The 19,036-nt window shown below is 44.0% G+C and overlaps 1 protein-coding gene across 3 annotated transcripts in view; it reads left to right on the top strand.

Annotated features, from left to right (window-relative positions):
* LMO1 (LIM domain only 1) overlaps positions 1-15,175 on the top strand; it is a 62,756-nt gene extending 47,581 nt beyond the window's left edge. For all 3 annotated transcript variants that reach the window (XM_086748815.1, XM_086748814.1, XM_086748817.1), the window contains exons 3-4: positions 10,125-10,250; positions 14,736-15,175. In XM_086748815.1, coding sequence (XP_086604941.1) covers positions 10,125-10,250; positions 14,736-14,841 — 232 coding nt within the window. In that variant the 3' untranslated portion in view covers positions 14,842-15,175. The remainder of the gene's footprint in view (positions 1-10,124; positions 10,251-14,735) is intronic.
* The last annotated feature ends 3,861 nt before the right edge of the window (positions 15,176-19,036 follow it).

Here is a 19,036-nt window from a genome sequence, read left to right as displayed (position 1 = left end):
TCAGCTGTACTCTTTCTGTCTTGTGGACATAATTCTTATGTGTCAATGAAGAATATAACAGCTCTTTATAGTCTCTTGTCAAGGATTGCATCATTTCTTTTCATCATAGTACCATAAATGGGTTTTGCTAGGTACTAATCACAAGGATCCCCAAAACATTTGAGGAATGCTTCTTCCAGGAATAGTCTTTCTTCCAGAAAGCATAGGCTGCATTAGTTTCTGGAATTTATCTTGTTTATGCTTTTATCTTTTCTTTATCTTGTTTGCACCCGGCTTGCCAAGCAATCCAGTCTCTCCATCAGTCATCCTCCTCTTCATTATTTATCACTTCTCTAGACTTTGTCATTTGTGCACTTGGTAAACAGTGTTGTGTGTGTTTAGTTGTTGTGGTTTTTGTTTTTTTTTTAACCTGACTTGAAAGAGAGATATTCAGCATTATTCTAGATGTTACAGAACCCTACTACAAATACTCAGCTGGGTGGTGATTCCCATTTACATTTGCTTTTTGAGACCTATGAGCTACCCCATGTTTTGTCAATTTAATGAGCACTGTATTGATTTTGGTTTGTTCTAGTTTCATAACAAAAATAATGTGTGGCATCAAATTAGACACGTTAAAGTGCTGAAGGAGAGCAGTATTGATGCTGTTAAACTTGAACCTTTTTATCACTGCAGTTGTAGAACATTTCTTTCTTTCCTTGGTTTACCCTGAGAATGCTGCTTTGAAGTGGAAAAGCTTAATCTGTGATCTTCTTACTTGTCCCCATATGGCATGACTTTCTGGGGCACACTAGAAGCCTGTGCTAGAGGTGGGAAAGAAGCCAGGAGTGGCAGACCTCAGGAAATGGCCCATGTCCAGTCTTTGAGAAGAGAGGGCAATTCATGACATGAACATGGAAGACAACAGTTGGGGCTAGTGTTTGACCATATCCATGCAGCCTGTCACAGCAGCAGTTATGCATAGTGTCTGAAGCAAACTTGTTCTGTACCTGAAAGGGGTCTCATAGCCCCTCTGCCTCCACTAGTTGAGTTAGAATAATCCCTGGTCCACCTTGCAAAACTGGGCCAGACATTGTCTGCGCTAAAGAAATTGTAGGAGTTGTGAGTAAAAATAGGGGGCATCTGCCCATATTGCAGTGGAGTACCAAACACTTCAACTGGCTGCACAGTCTAAGTCTCTGGCTAGTCTTAACCTCCATGGATGATGGCCATGTATACATACATTATGGTTCTAGCTAACTTCTGGGTGGGATTTACTACTTTCTACTTTCAATATTTTCCCCCTATCTGAAGTTAGTCCATTATAGCAGCTTCATCCACTAGAAATATTTCTTACTTGTTTTCTTGGGAAGAACAATATCATTGTCATATCCCAGGAAATTTGATGAAGAGTGAAGTAGGAAGGAATAACATTAGTTCTGTAACACAGTTGGTTAATTAGTGTTCAGTTGTTTAGCCAGCTTTACAGCTTTGATGTTTTGTGTTCTCGCTAATAAGTAAATTGAGATCTATACCTTGGGGGAGGCGGGGGGGTGTCTGCCACACTCCTCGGTTCTCTTCTCCAGATGCTAAGGAACTCTTTCAGGGTCCTAGGATAAGAATAAGGGCATTGCTATGCAGTCTTGTATTTTACGGAAGTATTACTTTTTTTTTTTTTTTTTAACTTTAAAGCTTCTTGTGTTGCTTTCTACACATAATATTTCTTTCTCTCTCAATTTTAACTATTACTTCTATTAATAGAAGGAACTAAAGTTGCTATCACCATCTTCTCTACTGTCTGTTCACTCCTGGTAATTTGAATTTTTCTTCTTGGAGAGTTACCCATTCCTATCAAAATATAATTCCTTCCCTTTAATAGTTTTAGAGCCTCTATGCACATATTTTTTCCTCATTCAGTAACTCATGGTATTTGTTCTACTATTCAAATTTTAGCAGAATTCATTCCTAAAAATAAGTTTCCATACTTCACACTGTACTCGCACCAAAAAGGGAGTACTTTACGTCGAGGACAGTCAAAGGAATTTATTGTTGGCCACTTTCTCTGTATGCCTTTGAATAAGAACAGGGTGACTATTGCACTGATATTTAGGAGGTCAACCATCATGTGGAAAATTAAAAGCTAGACTGATTTTGCACCCACAAATGTAAATATATGTGTATTTTATATCTCATGTCCAAAAGGAATATTGCTGTGTAAGGACCAGGGGAAAAAAAATAGTGTCTTATAATCTCTTTCTAGACCAATGTTTCTTTGAATGTGCCTGTGAGCCAAGTGTCCAGTTTGGGAATACATGTTTTATTACTTGGTGAGACGTGATTTTTTTCCCCTCCCCTTGAGCAGGCTCCATCTATGAGCATGCAGCAGGCTTATTCCCGCCTGGGGCTGCAAAGACCCGGCCATTACCACCCAGCACCAGGCTCCCGCTTGCTTCTTCGCTGCAGAGGCAGTAATGTCTAGGGTTCCTGGAATATTCTGGCCGGCTCAGAAATTCAACAGAGGCGGCTGTTAATTTGTAGGTCTGGGCCCCTGCTTGTGCCACCCCTCCTCCAGGCAGGTGTTGTCGAGCACCCCTCTTCTGCAGTTGTTGGTGAAAAGCAGCTCTCCTTCTGGACTCTTGCAATTGGTGTGGAGCAGAGCGCCAGAGCGCTGGGAATAGGAGCACGGCTGCCTCCTGTCCTGCTGCATTGGTATTGCTTTGGAGCTGACTTTGTCCGAGGTGTTCGCAGCATGGCCGGCTGCATGCACTGGTCCGCCAGCTGTGTGCACTGGTCCTCAGTGCGTTTTTAGAAGAAATCTTTCAGATGTATTTCAGGAGCTGCTGGCAGACCATATCCTCATCATTTGTTTCAAAAGATAAACTGTCGTCACTGCTTGTGAGGGAACATTTGTTAACCTTCACATTTCATAAAACACTTTCTTGCTCATTTTTTAATCATGAAAGATGAAATTGGATCTCGAGATGTTATCCCTGCGGTATCATCTCGGTCTCCAGCTGTGTCTAGATGTATCTTTCGATACATTTCATCTGAGCAAATGGATTTACCATTTGTTTTATAATCACAGTTCCAGCATTCCTACCTCTAATTATTTTTGATAAGCAAATGCTATTGAAGAAACTGCTTCTGGGTCAGAGAAGCTTAGTGTGCAGCTCGGATGGCTCCTCACAGCCCCCACACAGAAATGTATGTTTGTTCCTAGGCATAATTAAACATTCACCAAGCTTCAGTTCACAGGGATAGTTTGGGTGTTGCATCAGGGTTTCCCAGGAGGAACTGACAACTTAAATTTCACTGTGAAGTGCTGATGAAGAACGTGATTTTTTTCTTTTTACTCAGCGTGGTGCCCTCACACAAGTAAAGGAGAGTCAGGCTCGCTTTGACAAGAGCAGAACTGTCACTTCTGCGTGTTTGATATGCTGGTGTTGGGAAAGTTTTTCATCATTTAAACTGATTGGGGCCTTAATTAGACTCCAAAGAAAGCTCGAAGCCTGCATTAAAAAGTGATGGCAAATTAGTAAAAGAGAAGGACTTTCCAGGAAGCCCTGATACTGTTTGTAGTGGATTTCATGGAAATTCTTTTCACCCGGCTTCCCACGTGTTCTGATCAGTGCCGCAACCTCTGCACAACATTGGTGCTGCAACCTGAGCATGGCATCGGTGCCTCTGGTGGGTGGAGCAGCCCTGCGCACCCTGTGTGAGGGACAGAGACATCCTGGCAGGACCGCCATTCCCTGCCACTGGTGACCCTCAACACTGTTTGTATCATGAAGGCTTGAACTCTATCCTGGGCAACTCCTAGTCCAGATGAGACAACTGTCTGGTACTGGTGTTTCCAGTTGTTGGATACTTGTTTTTGCTCTGCTCTGAATGCCCCAGCGGGCTCGTTCTGTTAGTGAATTGCTTTGGGAACCCTTTAGATGAAGTGTGCTGTATCCTGCAAAAGTACAGGGTTAATTTTGTTGTGGGGTATGAAAAGCAATCCTGCAGAAACATGAACGCCTTGCTTTCTGGCAGAGGAGGACACAGGCAAATACCCTCCTTCAAGTGGGCTTCCCCAAGTCGATAACAAAGGCCCTAAGCCAAACAGTTAAACCACAGTTGGACGTGGAAGCACGAGTCTTCAGGAACTGAGAAGTGCATGCCGAAACTAGCAGCATTTAAGTTAAGCTACCAGAGACATCACAAATACTCAGATTGTAGCTTCAGCCTGCAGAAGCTGCAACACTTTTGAAGCAGCAAAGGAGAGTCTTTGGGATTTTTTTTCCACCAGAGGAGTGTAGTGTGCACGCACGCACTGAGAGCATACCCTGCCTGCTTTTCAAAGGACACATTCAGTGTGGGAAGGAGAGGTATAAATGCAGTGTGGCTGAACAAATGGTGTCTGCTCAGAGCCTAAAAATGTTGCAAAATTTAAGTGCTGTTCGTATGTTGCAACAGGGAGCATCTTGCATGCTATGTAGGATATCCTCACTTCTACGCTTGGTATCTATACAGATTAAGAAGGATTAATTAGGTTCAAAATACAATGTGACTTGGCAACATGACTGTGCTTTGTGACATTAAAGCAGATTTTTTTTTTTTTTTCGTAGTGACTAGTCTAGGAGTTTCTCACAGCCCATGCCTTTCAGAATAAACAAGCAATGCTTGATTTGTTCACTTACTTTTATTCCCTTTTTTTTTTTCTTCTCCACGAGCTCTTAGCGAGGAGGAAAGCTTATGGGAGTAATTCTTCCCAGCTGTGGTATACTAGCATGTCTCTAGCACTTTCAGCCTTTCAGTTTTCTGATTGCTGTTTTTTAAACTCCCCTAAGAGGACGTTGTTGCGCATGTGCTCAACAGTGCCAGAGACAACAAAGATGCATTTTAAGGTCCACAGCTTCATTTTTACTATAAAGAATGCTGAGGCAGGGGAGGAAGACTTGGACTTGGACTTCTCCTACCTGCTAGGAGTCTCAACCCCACTGTAAATATGTACTGAAAGTATGAAGGGAGAGACTAAAACAGTAGACATAAGTGAACATTCAGATGTGTTCTTGAACTGAAAACAGATGCCCTTGAGCAACTTTGAAGATTATGACCAGTAATCTCTGAACTAGCAATGATTACTCTGAACTAGTCACCTGAGCAGAGGGCTTTTTGTACCACACTGGTTCAACTCCTCCTGCTGTACTATCCATGAATGCCAAGCCCTTTGGCATGCAAGATGTAAATTCTTTGGAATTGAACTTGAAGGCTTCATGACAGGACAGCTTGACCAACTTCATTAGTATCAAAATGCATTTGCTTTCCTTCAGCTGATGTGAATTCCCACTGCAGCACTGACAACGGTGTCCTGGAATGGAGAGTGCACCTATACAGCTAAATAAGTAAATATTTATTTAGCTAATAAATTTATTTACCATGCTGAAATGCCGATCACTAAGGCTTTCTCTGAATATTAGACAAAGGCTGATTACAGGGAAGTTGGGAGCCTTGAGTCTAAAGTTGCTTTTAAGCTTAGTCTTTTTGTCTTTTTAAGTGATGTTCAAGCTTTCCCTGCAGCTATTGGCATGTTCAGTACTTTGATCAAATCAGACTTGTAGCTCAGCATATTTCTAATATCCAAAGATTGGAAAATGACTGATTGCAAGCTGTTAAGAGCCATCCTCACTGGAAGACCAGTTGTTGGGTTTGTTTCAAATGATAGGGGAAAAAAAATCTTTTCTTTTTAGGATGATGAGTTTCAGGTATGTAAAGCAAGTCTTGTTCTACAGCAAGTCCTAATGGAGCTAGGAAATAAATGGCAGCAGGCATACAGGGAAGGCGTATGGGAAAACTGTTTCACCTACTACCTGGGGAGGAAATGAGCGTGGGGCTCGATAGCTCTTCAGAAACTTGTATATTCAGATAATATGGATATAGAAATATATAGAGAAACATGTACCTATACACTATATCTACAAATGTAGATATTTACCTGTAGATAAATGTTTAGTCCTCTTTCAAGTCAGAATTTTTATTTTTCAGTGTTGACAAAGCCTCTTGTTTTGGGGATTTATCACTTTCAACTCAACTGTTTATTTTTGAAGTTGTCCTGTTCTTGTGTTGTTTTAAAAAATCCAATTGACACTCCCAACCTATCCTTTCTGTGCCACTCATTATTTAGATGTGCCTGTCCTGTTTCCTCTTTTTTTTGTCTCCTGTGAAGTCAACAGTTTCAAAATTTTCACTCTTTCTGTGGGGGGAATATTTTCTCCCTCTTTATTGATTGCAAGCTACTAGCTAGTCAGACACTAGGCTAGAGAGAGAAGAAGAAATGGAGACTCTCTCCTTGTAGGCAATGACTGAAACAGATTGTTGTTTCTAGTGGTGACAATAGGCAGTCAGATTCTCAGTTTAGCCACCCTGCACATTTTGGTTGGAGGAAGAAAAAAGCCTGTTAAAAGGTGCTAAACTTAATATATTCATAGGAGAAGTTTCTTCCTGCTTTCCCTACGGTAAGGACCCTTTACCATTCTTTTTTCCCCAAAAAAAATTGCTGAGTGCTGTTGACTTGACTATAGTTTGAATTAACTTCAGGTGTTTTCATGGAGCTGGTGAGGTCTGGATCATCATGCGGAAGCCTACTCTAGCCCAGACAAGAGTACATAAAAAGCATCCTTTGACAGTTGCCTACCACTTCCAGGAGCACTCCCTTCTTTTCCTATTAATTTATTTGCATTCACTGCTGCTCCTGTGTGCCAATTAGCTTTAATTTTTACTATACACATTGATATCAATGGCCAATGAGAACAGTGCGTAGTGCGGTTTTTAGTGTGCCTATAAACTACAGAAAATTTGTCCTTGGACAAACTCCTACTTTTACACTGGCTGACAACAATAGACATGGTTAAGTTCAGGCTAAGAGCCATTAAACATAATTACTACCACAGGGTAAAAGTTTAATTGTGCTAAATTTTAAATCTGCATGGTCTATGCTTATTTAGAAGCTGGCTAAGTCTTCCTGTTACATAAAGGGGAATAAATCTGTACTTAAAAATTGTTGCCTTTTAATGTTAAAGGGAGATGAAAAAAAATATTTCTTTTAGAAGAAGCAAAACAACTCCAAACTGAAACTTTCTGTATTTCCAGCTTCTTTAATGCCAATAGCTCCAAGCTGGTAAGTAGATGCTGAGCATCTTCTCATAGATTTTTCTAATGCACTTCAACTTTGTGTGTGTGAATGTGCAAGAGATTATTGCATCTGTTATGAAGGTGTCTTGGGGACAGAATGCAGAACAGTTTGTTTATGTGTTTGTTCATGTTATTTTAAATTTAAACACAGATGGGGCTTGGGGTGGAAGCTTTTCCTCCTGCTCCTTGTCTTCTGTCCCTCCTTCAATAATGCTAAGCTCCCCACCTCAGAAAGTTTCAGCTCAAGTAGCTTCTGGAAAAGTAGGTATCAGAGGTGACAGGTTTTTTACAAGCTAACAAAAAAGGTAAAAGTCTATGTTTATTTTGCTTTTTCTTCTAGCAGATTAAAAAAAAAAAGTAATGTCCACTGAACTACAGGTTACAGTGTATTTTTAGAAGCATGGTGAATATACAGGGGTCTAAATGACTCCCTGAAAAGCAGATTAAAATTAGGAAGTGGTAGAGTAAGTCTGAAATGTTCATCTGTTGGGAAAGGGAGGGTATGGAGGACTGTGAAACTTGATAGAAGAGAAAAAGATTAGCATGCTGACTAGCTGGAAGCTACATTTGTGTAGACATTAGAAGGCAACAAGATTTCAGCTGGACAAAACATAAGCTTCAGATCTTATGCAACCAGTTTAAAGCTGTTTAACAATTGGTTTAACCCCCAAAATCCCTGAAAGGAGAACGGTGAATACGATGCCAAATACATTTTTCATGTTTCTTAAGCTAACTGTTTAAATAGTTAAGTGAACATCTGTCCAAATTTCCCCATAATTTCCATTTAGAAAAGTCTCCTATTTGAAGGCTGAAGAAAAGCACCTGCTTAACAATGCAAATGGTGCTGTCTGGGGCCCCTTTATTTTGTTTAATCTAGATTGAGCTTCACACAACTGTGATGCTAATGAATAATGGATATTTTATACTTCTGCATGTAGCAGTGCTGGGCAGAGAACAAATCTAGGATTAACCTTCCAGTTCCCCTGCCTAACGTATAGGACTAATTTTTTGAGTTTGCTGTGACTTGGGCACTCTAAAAACAGATGTCTGGTTTTACAGAAAATGGCAAAACTCCAGCAAAAGCTGTCAGGTTTTGCTATGCCCAAGTGAAGTACCATAGAAGGGGGCAGCTACGTTGGGGGAGGGAGGGATGTCTGTATTAATGGTGATTTGCGAGTGGGTGCTGAATGAGAGCCAGAGTGTTTCAGGGTAGAGACCTGTATGCTTTTCAATGCCACATTTTTTCAGTCTAGTCTATTGGCTTTTAGGCAGCCAAGCACTGCGCTCAGCTGCCTCCCCGCCTGCCTGCAGAAGCAAGCTAGAGTCAGCTTACAGGGAGAAGGGGGCTGTGCCGTTACTGTTTACATGGTCTGAGTTTGCCAGTGCAAACTATATAGCTGGCATTTTTTTCAGCCTTTCAGCCCCCATAAGATGGGAGTCTTAGGGGAAGAAATTTTGGTACTCCCATTGCGATTTTTCTGTCCTGCACGAGTGTTTCCGTTTGGTTTGTGTTGTTTAACTTTTAGGGAAAACATAGTGCTGTTTCTTCATAGGAAGTCTTGGGGTTTTCCAGCCAGACATAACGAAAAAGACTGCTAATACCACTTCTTAATGAAAAATAAGGGTAGCCTTTTTATATAGCTGAAGAGCAAGCTGATTTTGGTAACATGATGCTGTATGAGGGTGGGAGAGTTGTGTGGAGGTTTCTGTAACATTGCTGGGTGTTTTAATTCACAGTTCCTAGCCAGCAATAATTAGTATTGATTAGCTTGGCAAATTGCAGGTTTAGAAATTGGTTATAGATTTTCCTGATGCTTTTCGTCTGCCTGTTGTGGAATCAGCCAGAACCAATGGCTTGAAACAAAATGTGAGCCCAAATCTGTCTGCAGGTAGTGATGCGTTGCATGTGCAGAGCTAATGGTCAGGAGGAATCTTATGTCTTGGGGCTCATCGCCCCAAGAATATGATTTATATCATCTCCTAAGCAAAGTAACTAACCACATGCATATTGACCACAGTCTTGGGTGAAACTTGTTTTTACTGGCCAGTTGATTCATGCCCCAGTTGGTTTGTGTGGCTTTAATGTCACAGTGGCGTACTGCCCCTGGTGCACGCAGGGGTCTGCAGGGACATATTGGAGAAGGGGGCTGGGGAAAGGATGCTGCAGTCATGGTTGAGTCCCCCGGTGGGACCTCTAACAGCAGCAGACATCTGGGGAGACAGATAGTGAAAGCCAAGATGAAAATGGCAAAGCTTCGAGTGCTGAAGGGCTGTCCTCGAGGACGAGGGAGCTGAAGTGGAACGGCTGAGCATGCTGTTTGGGCCTCAGTGGAAGGGCTTAGCTGTCTCCCAGGAGGGACATGGAGGTGGGAGGAGGGGGGCACAGCCAGGAAGGAGGGCTTGCTCTCCGAAATGCCTTGCAAAATGCTGCTGTACAGATCACGAGAGAAATTGTGCTTTTTCGTTTTAAACAGCAGGTAAGTGAGGTTCTTCCTGAGCTATATTATAGCATTGTCTGCAAGGGTTGGCAAAGTTTGAAGGTCTTCTGCATCTTGCTGCGGTAGGCTGTCAGCCTGTCCCTCTCTTAGCTTGTGGCCAAGTGTAGGCAGGGCAAGCACACACAGAGGAGGACGAGCAACTCTGAGCATCTACCCCACCGCTGCAGAGAGGGAGATAGTTTTTGACTGAAATTTTGTGAGCCCCAAAATAGTACTCTAAGTGTTTAATGCTTTTCTCCATTAGACAGCAAATTAGCCCTAGGCTCACAAACTAAATGAAGTTTCATCTCTACAATCGGGGCCTGCTCACCAGGCAGTTTTATCCTAAGTTCCCACACACTGGTTGGTCAGCAAAATGGAGACTGCAATTTCTGTTTATTGGTGCAATACAGTATTTGATACTGCTAATTACACTTAATTAGTCCTTCCACCATTTAATTAAAATGGCTTCTAATGATTGTGCTTCTTTGGCAGGCTCTTTGGTACCACCGGGAATTGTGCTGCCTGCAGTAAACTGATCCCTGCCTTTGAGATGGTGATGAGGGCCAGAGATAATGTTTACCATTTGGACTGCTTTGCCTGTCAGCTCTGCAACCAGCGGTGAGGACACAGTTTTTATACACGCAAATACAAACTAATTTATACCTTTGCCCACAAAATAGGCAAAATGTTTGATCCACGCTACCTGTCCGGGGCTCACAGCCTGTGGGCGTAGCTTGGGCTGGTTTATTGGACTGACCTGGCTGATGCGTTTAAGTACCTGTAGCCCCTTTACTGCAAATCCCCTTGGAGCTGTTGGGAGTTGGAGGGGCAAGGAGGGGCACGCGCACTGCAGATCTGGCTGCAGTTGTACATGGCAGGGCTGCTGCCGAATAAAACAAACTGCTTCAGCATCCTTTCAGGATCTACCCTCTTTGCAGAACACAGATGATGGACCCTGGACCTCCTTTGGCAAACTTACATTATTTTACTTAAATAAGGTTTCTGACAGACTCAAAGCTGGTGACAGCAAAGAAGGAGGAGAAAAAATAAGGGATAGGAAGGAGAAAAATACTCTAGATAAGCCCTTTTCCAGCACCAGGAACAAATCCCTTTAGTTATTGTGTAATTAAAAGGGGATCTTGGTGGTCTAATTTTGAGTGAGGCTTGTATATTTCTGCTGGGTTTTACCCAGTGGGTTATGCTTGTCAAGGAGTATAGTAAAGGGTCATGCATAAAGTTTTCTCTTGGGCTACCTGTAGCCAGTGGAATTTGGGAGGGCTGTGAAAAATCTTCCCAGCGCTCCGTTTGTTGATGATAGCAGGCAGAGTGGAAGCCCACAGAGGCAGATGTGATAGTGTCGCCTTCTGCTGCATCCATTCATCCCTGTCCAAGACAGGCCTGAAAGTGCTTGTTGTTATTACTGCTTGTTTAGTCAGGCTGTAGTGACTGCCCAGGGCCCAAGCGCTGTGCTGGGGTTCCTGTGGTTGTATTTCCCAAAGGTGAAACCAGGAGGCAATGCTTCATCCCGTTTGAAGGTGTAAGAGGGATGACAGAACTTGTAGGAAGATGGAGAACCTAATTCTGTAGAAAAGGCTGACTTAAAAAATTAATCACTCACCCTAGAATCAAGGCCCCGGTGGGATCTGTAGCGAAGCAGCCATAGATGGTGTGTGGATTCAAACCCCTGCCACCTTCTCTGCTAAACCTCGGAGACCGTGAAACCGGGGCCTGGTTCTCCTTCCTTGCCCTTTGACAGTAGCTTAGTTCACAAGGAGTGAGTGGGTTTAGGGCTGGCTGGAGCCAGAGGGTGCAAGAGGAGACTCGGGCGAGGGGCCGGTGGCTCAAGTGGCCTGACTGGGTTGCCTGAGGGGCGGCAGCGGCGGCCTGGCCCGGGCGGGAAACCCCCCTTAACACCGGCAGTGGCCCCGGCCGAGGCGGCGGCGACATCTAGTGGCCGTCGGCGGTGGCTCCCTTGCGGAAGCCGCCTTCGGTCGTTGGGCGGCCCGGGCCACAGTTCGTCGCTCCCGGGTGGGCCCCTGGGGCGGCCTCGGTTCGCCGCCGGCAGCGTGCGCGTTGTGGCAGAGGCAAGTCACAGCTCTGGGCTGCGTGGCCAGGAGTGCTGGGTTGGCCGTGGAGCCTGCAGGATGAGTGTTTGTCACCAAACCGCTACATGAGCTTCTCATAGAACAGCGTAGTCCTGCCTAGTTTTCATTTTCAGGAATTGCTTTTAAACATCACCCTTTATTACAAAGACTCCAGAGCACTTCCCTCCCTCTCTTCCCTCCACGATTGCTGGTAGTGCATTCAGTGCAAAGTGCTGTCCTACTCTGCCCCTAAAATAACCTCCACACACTGTCCCTGCCTGGCAGGAAAGCACAGGTAATCCCCCATTCTGGCAAAGGCATGCTTTGATGCACAAAAGATTTCCCCAGTTTGGGGGGAGCTGAGTTTTTCTAAAAGATTGGCTTAGTAGACAAGGTAGAGCTACATGTAGATTGTTACTTTTGGCTGAGATCAGAAGGCTACAAGAAGAGTTATGCTCTAGAGATTTTGGCCCAAAAGGGTAGACAGACAGCACTGGAAGCTGAACCAAGAACAGTGTTTAAGTAACTCTAAGTCAAAATTTCAGAGGTGGGTACCAAGACTAGTTCTGAATCAGAAACTCCATCTGAATTTCCACCTTGTTCTCCAGCAATGAAAAGATTTGATTATTAAGACCTTTCTCGTGTTCACTTCCAGCTTACATGCCCTTCTATAGGTAGACTGTGTCTATGTGTAGAGTGTTAAATCCATCAGTGCAAAATCTCTAATATTTTTGCTTAGTGTGCAGTGTTTTCATTAGCTTCATTCTCCAAAACATCAGGTTTGCAGTAAGCCCTACGATGCTACTCAGCCTGCTGTGCTTTAAACTGTTATAAGGTGACACGGCTTGTCACAATACTGAGTAAAAGGTGGTCACCACTATAACTGGCTAATAGATCAGTATTACAAGGGGTGTAGGGAATCCAGCTGCTTGGGTTGCCGTTATCTAAAACGTGGTTTTGCTCAGAAGAAAACCACTCTAGAAATGGCAGGGTAGGTTCAGCTCCTGTTTCTCACTGCTCCGGGCTGGAACTCAATCAGCCAGACGGGCTCTGTGACAGACTTGCTCTGAGCATGGGGGCTGGTGATGCAGTCCTGTGACTCGCTCTGAAGAGAGCTGCAGGCTGGGACATGTGAAACTGCATCTGGAGTTGCTCTGTTAAATCCTCTATCTCTAGTTGTGATGTATCAGCTGAAGAGATCCCAGTTTACTGCTGAGTTTGCAGGACTGGCAGGTAGAAAGAAATAGTCGCCTTTCCAGTGAATCAAGCCCTTCTCCCAGAACTTCATAGGGTCTCAGGGTACCCCTGCTGTCCATTTTTAGTTCCTGTGTGCTCATACGCACATCTCCCCAACTCCCTAGTTCTCCCACTACTCCTTTGGCTCCTCTAGACCCAAACCAGGTTTGGCAAGAAGACAGCTGCTGGCAACGCTGGTGGCAAAAGTAGTTTTTACATTTATCTTCCTGGAGATTTATATTGTACTTAAGGTAGGGATAAGTAGCAAAAACCAAGCAGCTGTCTGTTATTTACAGTGAGTAAACCTACCGGTGGGGAAGGCGATATAAGGAGTATGTGGAGAACAGATATTTGCATAAAAGCTCTTAATTTAAATTGAGATTAATTTTTAGCTTTTTAATATACAAAAACGGTTGCATTTCAGAACTAGTAATGCACATGCTGCAGAGGGAAGAAGATGGAAAGTGTCCAGTGAAATCCTACAAAGTGAGAACCAGTGCCCAGTTTTCTCTGTACCAGCTTGGCAAATGAATCAGCTTATTTGTTCTTATGTTGGACCTATAAAGGAGCTCTAAAATGAACACTCCTGTTTTTGAGCACAAAATATTCAGTTTTATGGAGATGTTCTGCATGAAGCTGCCTGAGTTACAAATCTAGAAGTATTTTAGACAAAGAGTAGATAACCTCTTTGCCAAAGCTCTGCCTGGCTGCAGAGGAAATGGGCATTTGAGACCTGCTAAGTCTCCTGAGGACAGGATCATTGCTGTTATCTTCTTTCAAAGCCCAATAAATATTCTGCTTTTCCAGAGGATGGTACCTAACCCTTCCTGTCACTTCAGAGCTGCCTTTCCATGCAGGGGCCAGAGTGACTCTCTGCTTTAGGGTCCTGAGGCTGATTTAGGACTCAAGCACTTGGGGAAGGGAGATGCAGCTGTGCATTCGGGTCTGTCAAAGGCCCTGTTGCTGTGATGGACAAAGCCCAGCCCCTGAACTGGGTGCAAAGAGCATTATTTGTTATCTTAAGAAGTAAGGATAAGCTTCCGATTCTTGAGAGAGCAGGCAGGGTGGAAAAAGCTATTGGTTGTCAATTCACACCTCTTAGATCTTATATGTGGAACTTTTTTGACCTTAAAGGTCAAATAAAATTGTTAAATATCACAAGCCTCTCTGTCAAATTCAATATAAACAGAACAATTTACATGGTATATAGAGAGCAGTGCCTTTTGCTCAATGAAGATAAAGGTTAGGAGTCCAGCCACCAGGAAATTTCTATTTATTGTTCCACTGTACACAAGGGGATGAGGAAGGACTTAATAGCCAGTCCGTGCCTGGAAATTAGTGTAAATACTGCCGCACCCCAGGGAACCATGAAAATGTGGATACTAGCCAAAACTCCAAATAATCTGTGTAATATTGCCTGTTTGATTTCCCAGTTGTAGAGTTGACACCTCTTCTCTGCTGCAGGGACAAATCCCTTCATTGCTCCCAGCCTCCTCTGGCCACTGGCATGGGACCTTGCAGAGACTGGGACCTGCTCCCCGAGCTGCTTTGTACAATCATGGCCTGGGAGCTGAGCACTAGGAAAAAGGATGGCAAAACCCCGGGGTGTGTGTGGGGAAGGAGAGCAGGGGAGAAGCATGCAGGCTTCCCAGGGTCCCATGCCACCAGCAGAGCTGGAAATCAAACTCTGATCCCCAGAGTTGCCTTCAGACCCAAACTGCCTCAAATCCCCCCGTTTAACCTCTGTTCATACTCACAGCAGTTAATTCTTTTTATCTTCCAGATTCTGCGTGGGAGACAAATTTTTCCTGAAGAACAATATGATCTTATGTCAGATGGACTATGAGGAAGGGCAGCTGAACGGGAGCTTCGAGTCTCAGGTTCAATAACAAACCCTGCTTCGCGGAAGCACTGTGGGATGGGTGCTTGGCTGTGCGAGTAGCAAAAGCGCCTGTCAGCTTGCCTGCAATATTTTTTAATTCTTGGTCCAGAGAGGACTATATACATTGTAGTACTTTTCCCCCCAAACACAAAGCAGTTACAATTTTAGATGTACAGTTGTGCCTGCTTAGCTGAGCACTGCATTGCCTGTATGTTTGTGAGTTTTTGGGGTCTGGGGGAGGGCTCTGTACAGTCTGTTTTCTGTATATAAACTGGAACATTTATTTTATGAAAAATGTAATGCAATTTTATTACTGGTGTGAATTAAAAATTATGAATGTTGCCTGGTCATCTTAGCTGTGGTTTGTTCCCCATGCGGTGAAAGACTGTATTGCCTGTGCTTGTTATTTAGCAGACTGTTAGAAATATATACACAGATACCTAGAAGCTGCATGGATAAAAAACAGAGGCAGGAGTTCACACACACAAACTGGGGGAAGAAATGCTGCTGTAGAGTTAGACCTCTCTGCTTGAACAGTGTGGAGACTTGTGTCCAAAACCCTGCTGCGCTGTACAATGGGAGGAAAAGAATTGTGCGCAGGTGGTGGCTGGGGATAGTCGGTGTCACTGGCCAGGTCCCACCAATGCTGTTTTGCAGTGCTGAATTGCTGGTTGAGAGGCATCTTACTTTTCACCTCCATGAATTTAGAGCATTTCCATGGCCAGGAGCGCTTGTTGGCTGGCTGATACCATGTCTGTAGTCTGGGCTGCGAGGAACTGGCTCTCTCTCTCCAGCCCTGCCAACAGGTGCCCAGGCATTGATCAGAATATTAATTTCAAGGCTTTGATAGGTAGTGGGATTTTCCTGTGGGGCATCACTTTTCCAGGTCTGAGCTGGTGTGAGAGCTGATGTCAGGGTTTGAACGTGATCAGGTGCTGACATAGCAACCCTTTCTGTGGCCCTTTTTGCTTACTCTGTGCCAGGTGCTTTGACCTCCCATGTAACGAAAGCGATCAGATTTGAAGCATCTCCTGTAGAAAAGCTCTGAACTGTGTTCCTGCTGTGATGCTTTGTGCAATGATTTTGAAGGTTATGCAATTCATGTGCAACCCACTGGACTGTACCAAGCACATTTCTTTGAACTGTGTCACTTTATTACAGTGCACCAGTAGCTGTAAAGGATGGCTACAATTCTATTTATTTTGTCTTATTGCTTTTTCTTTGGTTTACTCCGCTTTCCTCTAATAAACAGACACCGAGCAGTTTTTTTTCTGAGGTGACTTAATCAGTTACTGGTCCTGGGTCATGTGTGTGTTCTCTGAATTGCAGTCACCAAACATAAAGTCCAGTTTGGGGCTGCTCTGCCTGTTGCATGAAATGCTTTTATATACCTCTGTATTGAATAATGTCTAAACAGAAGCAAAACACCAAGAGGCACTTTGCATGCTTCAACATATTACCTGTCATCTGAAGCCACCTCAGACATATGGACTGAATGAGTGATTTTTCTTCATAAACAAATGTTTTGGGTTTGGATACCCATTATAAAATGTGTGACCCCATCCCTTTTCTACCCATAAAAAATGGAATAGCAATTAAAAAGCCAGCTATAGCCACTTATGGATAGGTGGCATTTTAATTACTATTTCATTTTAGTGTCTTTTGGGGTTGAGGGGTGATTTTTTGTCTTTTGAGAAACTATAGAGGTGATGCTTTTTTTTTGTAGAGGCTATTGGAGGCGCCACACTGGGGCTACTGAAGGAGCAGCTTGTTGCCCAGATGTTTTTCCTGGTTTTGAAATAGGCTGCTAGCCTGTCACTGCCTTTTCCTGTGCTCCAAAGTGACAGGTACCTCCTTGCCCGTGGGGTTTGCTGTAATTTAACACACAATGGCAGTGTGCGAGTGTTGTCCCATAGTGAGGATGGGAGCAGTCAACCCAAACCAAACCAAATCTCCTCACCAAGCAAGCTAGGGGGATATTCAGCTTTAGTTCAGATTCTTAAGGAGAGTTTTGGCACCAGTTTTAAAATCAAAAAAGTCCTTCAGTGACTGGTACTTAAATCTTCTAGAAGGCATTTTTTTTTTCTTGATTTAGGTGGTCTCCTTGCTTCAGAAGAAAGGGAGGAAGAAAGTGTCACTTTTCAGAGCTGCTTGGCTAATGCTAATAGGTCCACAGCTGCCAGATTTCTCAGACATCACTGGCAAAGCTGCAGAGATGTCAGCCCAGAGGCTGGAGGAGAAGATTGCTTGTGCAGGAAATCCCAGTCTACTGGGATTCAAAATGGTGCTTGGTTGGTGTGAGCCATGTCTTGCTGTGTACATGAGTTCCCACGCCAGCTCTGCTGGGGAGGTGTATCAGCTGGCCACGTTTGGATGCGTCTGGGGATAGGGGTGGTTTGGTGGGGGTTTTTTGATATGTGGCAATGCAGCAGGCTGAGTGAGCAAACCCAGCAGAAGACAGCCCAGGAACTTGGAGAAAAAAAATAGGTCATGGACTGGTAAATGGGACAAAATAACCAGTAAGTTGAAACAGCTATGGTAAGGCCTAGTCTCAGTGGCTGCCATCTTGATGGTACTGGCAGCATGGCGATGTAGTGTAGAGGACACCTGGAGTGAAGGATGAAACACGGTTGGCAATGTGGGAGCAGGGTACACACAGAGGTCCAGCAGCCATATGGGAATGTTACCAGAACAACATGGGTCTCTCCTCCTGCGGAGGTAAACCTCAGGGTGGTCTGTTATGAGAGAGTGAATCTGCATGAAGGAGAACCCCTGCCTCCAGGGCAAGGCAGGCACTGATCCCTGCAAACTGCAGCTGGAGCGTGGTGGGAGGTTGAGTCAGCATCAGCTGTCACTGGGAAGGCACGACTTCCCTTCCAGTCGCACACATGAGCTACAAGGGCCAGAAGCGTGCTGCTTGGATGCCAACATATTTTTGATTTGCTCAGCAGTCCCTGACACAGATCAGTCTGGAGCCCTCCCTCGCTACTGCTAAGCAGCCTGGGCCCACTTGCACCTTGTCCAAACACCCTTCTGTCTGGTGGACAGGGGCTTAGTTACACCCTGGGCCGTGACTCACATGCGATGGTACTCCAGGCATCTTGTTGCCTCCCTGCACTTGCCCTTGTTGTGAAACACAGACAGTGCTCCTTCGCCAGGATGCAGGGCCTTCATTTCTGATGGGCAGCCCTCTTGATTTGTCACCGTGGCTGTAGATCCAATTCCGTATGCCTAACAAGAAATTTCACAATGCTGTTTCATGCAAAAGCCCTGTCTGGCAGCTGGGTGGGTGGGAGGAAGGCCTGGGACAGGACACAAATTCTTGCTGTTGTATGGAGTGCAGCAAATGTCCAGTTGTCTTATATTAAAAAAAAAAAAAAGGGGAGAAATTGTACAGCATCTGTATCCCCTTTTCTGTGTCTGCTCAGCAGACGAGGTTCACCTGCCACAGCCCACGCCCCAGAGAGCATTGGAAGTAGGAGTTCTTTAAAAATAAAAATCCCAGGAGGACAATGCAATAATGAATTTTTGTCTGAACGCTGCAAATATGCTTAATAGAAACAAGTGCTGGAGTGCAGACCTGCTGTTGAATAATCATTTCCACTCTTCGGAGCAGAGCACTGAAACCTTTTGATGGTGTTATAGTCATCACTTGGCATAAATATTCATTCAAGGAATCACAGCAGAGTAAATGACATTTTAGACTCTAATTGTTTCATATTAGCAGATAGCTTTTTTACTGCTAAAGATAACCACTGCTTAATCAGTTTAGTGACCACTGGCATATCATATGACATTTAAGCTTGTGCCTCAGTCCCTGTGTTGAGGACACAGCTGCCAGTGATCCCTCTGCCCAAGTCCCCATTGCTCCCAAAGTCGGCCCAGCCGTTGCCAACCACATGCAACTGGCTTTAACTTCTGAATTATCTGCCATTTGCCTCCTTATCTTAGATCAAAGGGGTATTTTAAGTTCATACTACAAATGTTAAAATCTAGGATCTTTCCTCCCCTTTTTTTTTTTTTGTAGTTGGGGCTAATGGCTGATTATAGCACAGTCTGATTTTGAGATTAGAAACAAGCCAGTATTTAAAGGCAATCAAAATCCTAAGCTGCTTCTCCATTCATCTTTAATGCTGGTGTAATTACTGCAGAGATTCTGGCTTTTCCTCCAGTCTTTTTTTTTTTTTTTTTCCGGTATGTGC

This window comes from Chlamydotis macqueenii, chromosome 5 (assembly GCF_036417535.1).
Source record: "Chlamydotis macqueenii isolate bChlMac1 chromosome 5, bChlMac1.mat, whole genome shotgun sequence".
NCBI lineage: Eukaryota > Metazoa > Chordata > Aves > Otidiformes > Otididae > Chlamydotis > Chlamydotis macqueenii.
The sequence above is the reverse complement of the archived record's forward strand: the minus strand, read 5'-3'. Positions and strand labels throughout refer to the sequence as shown.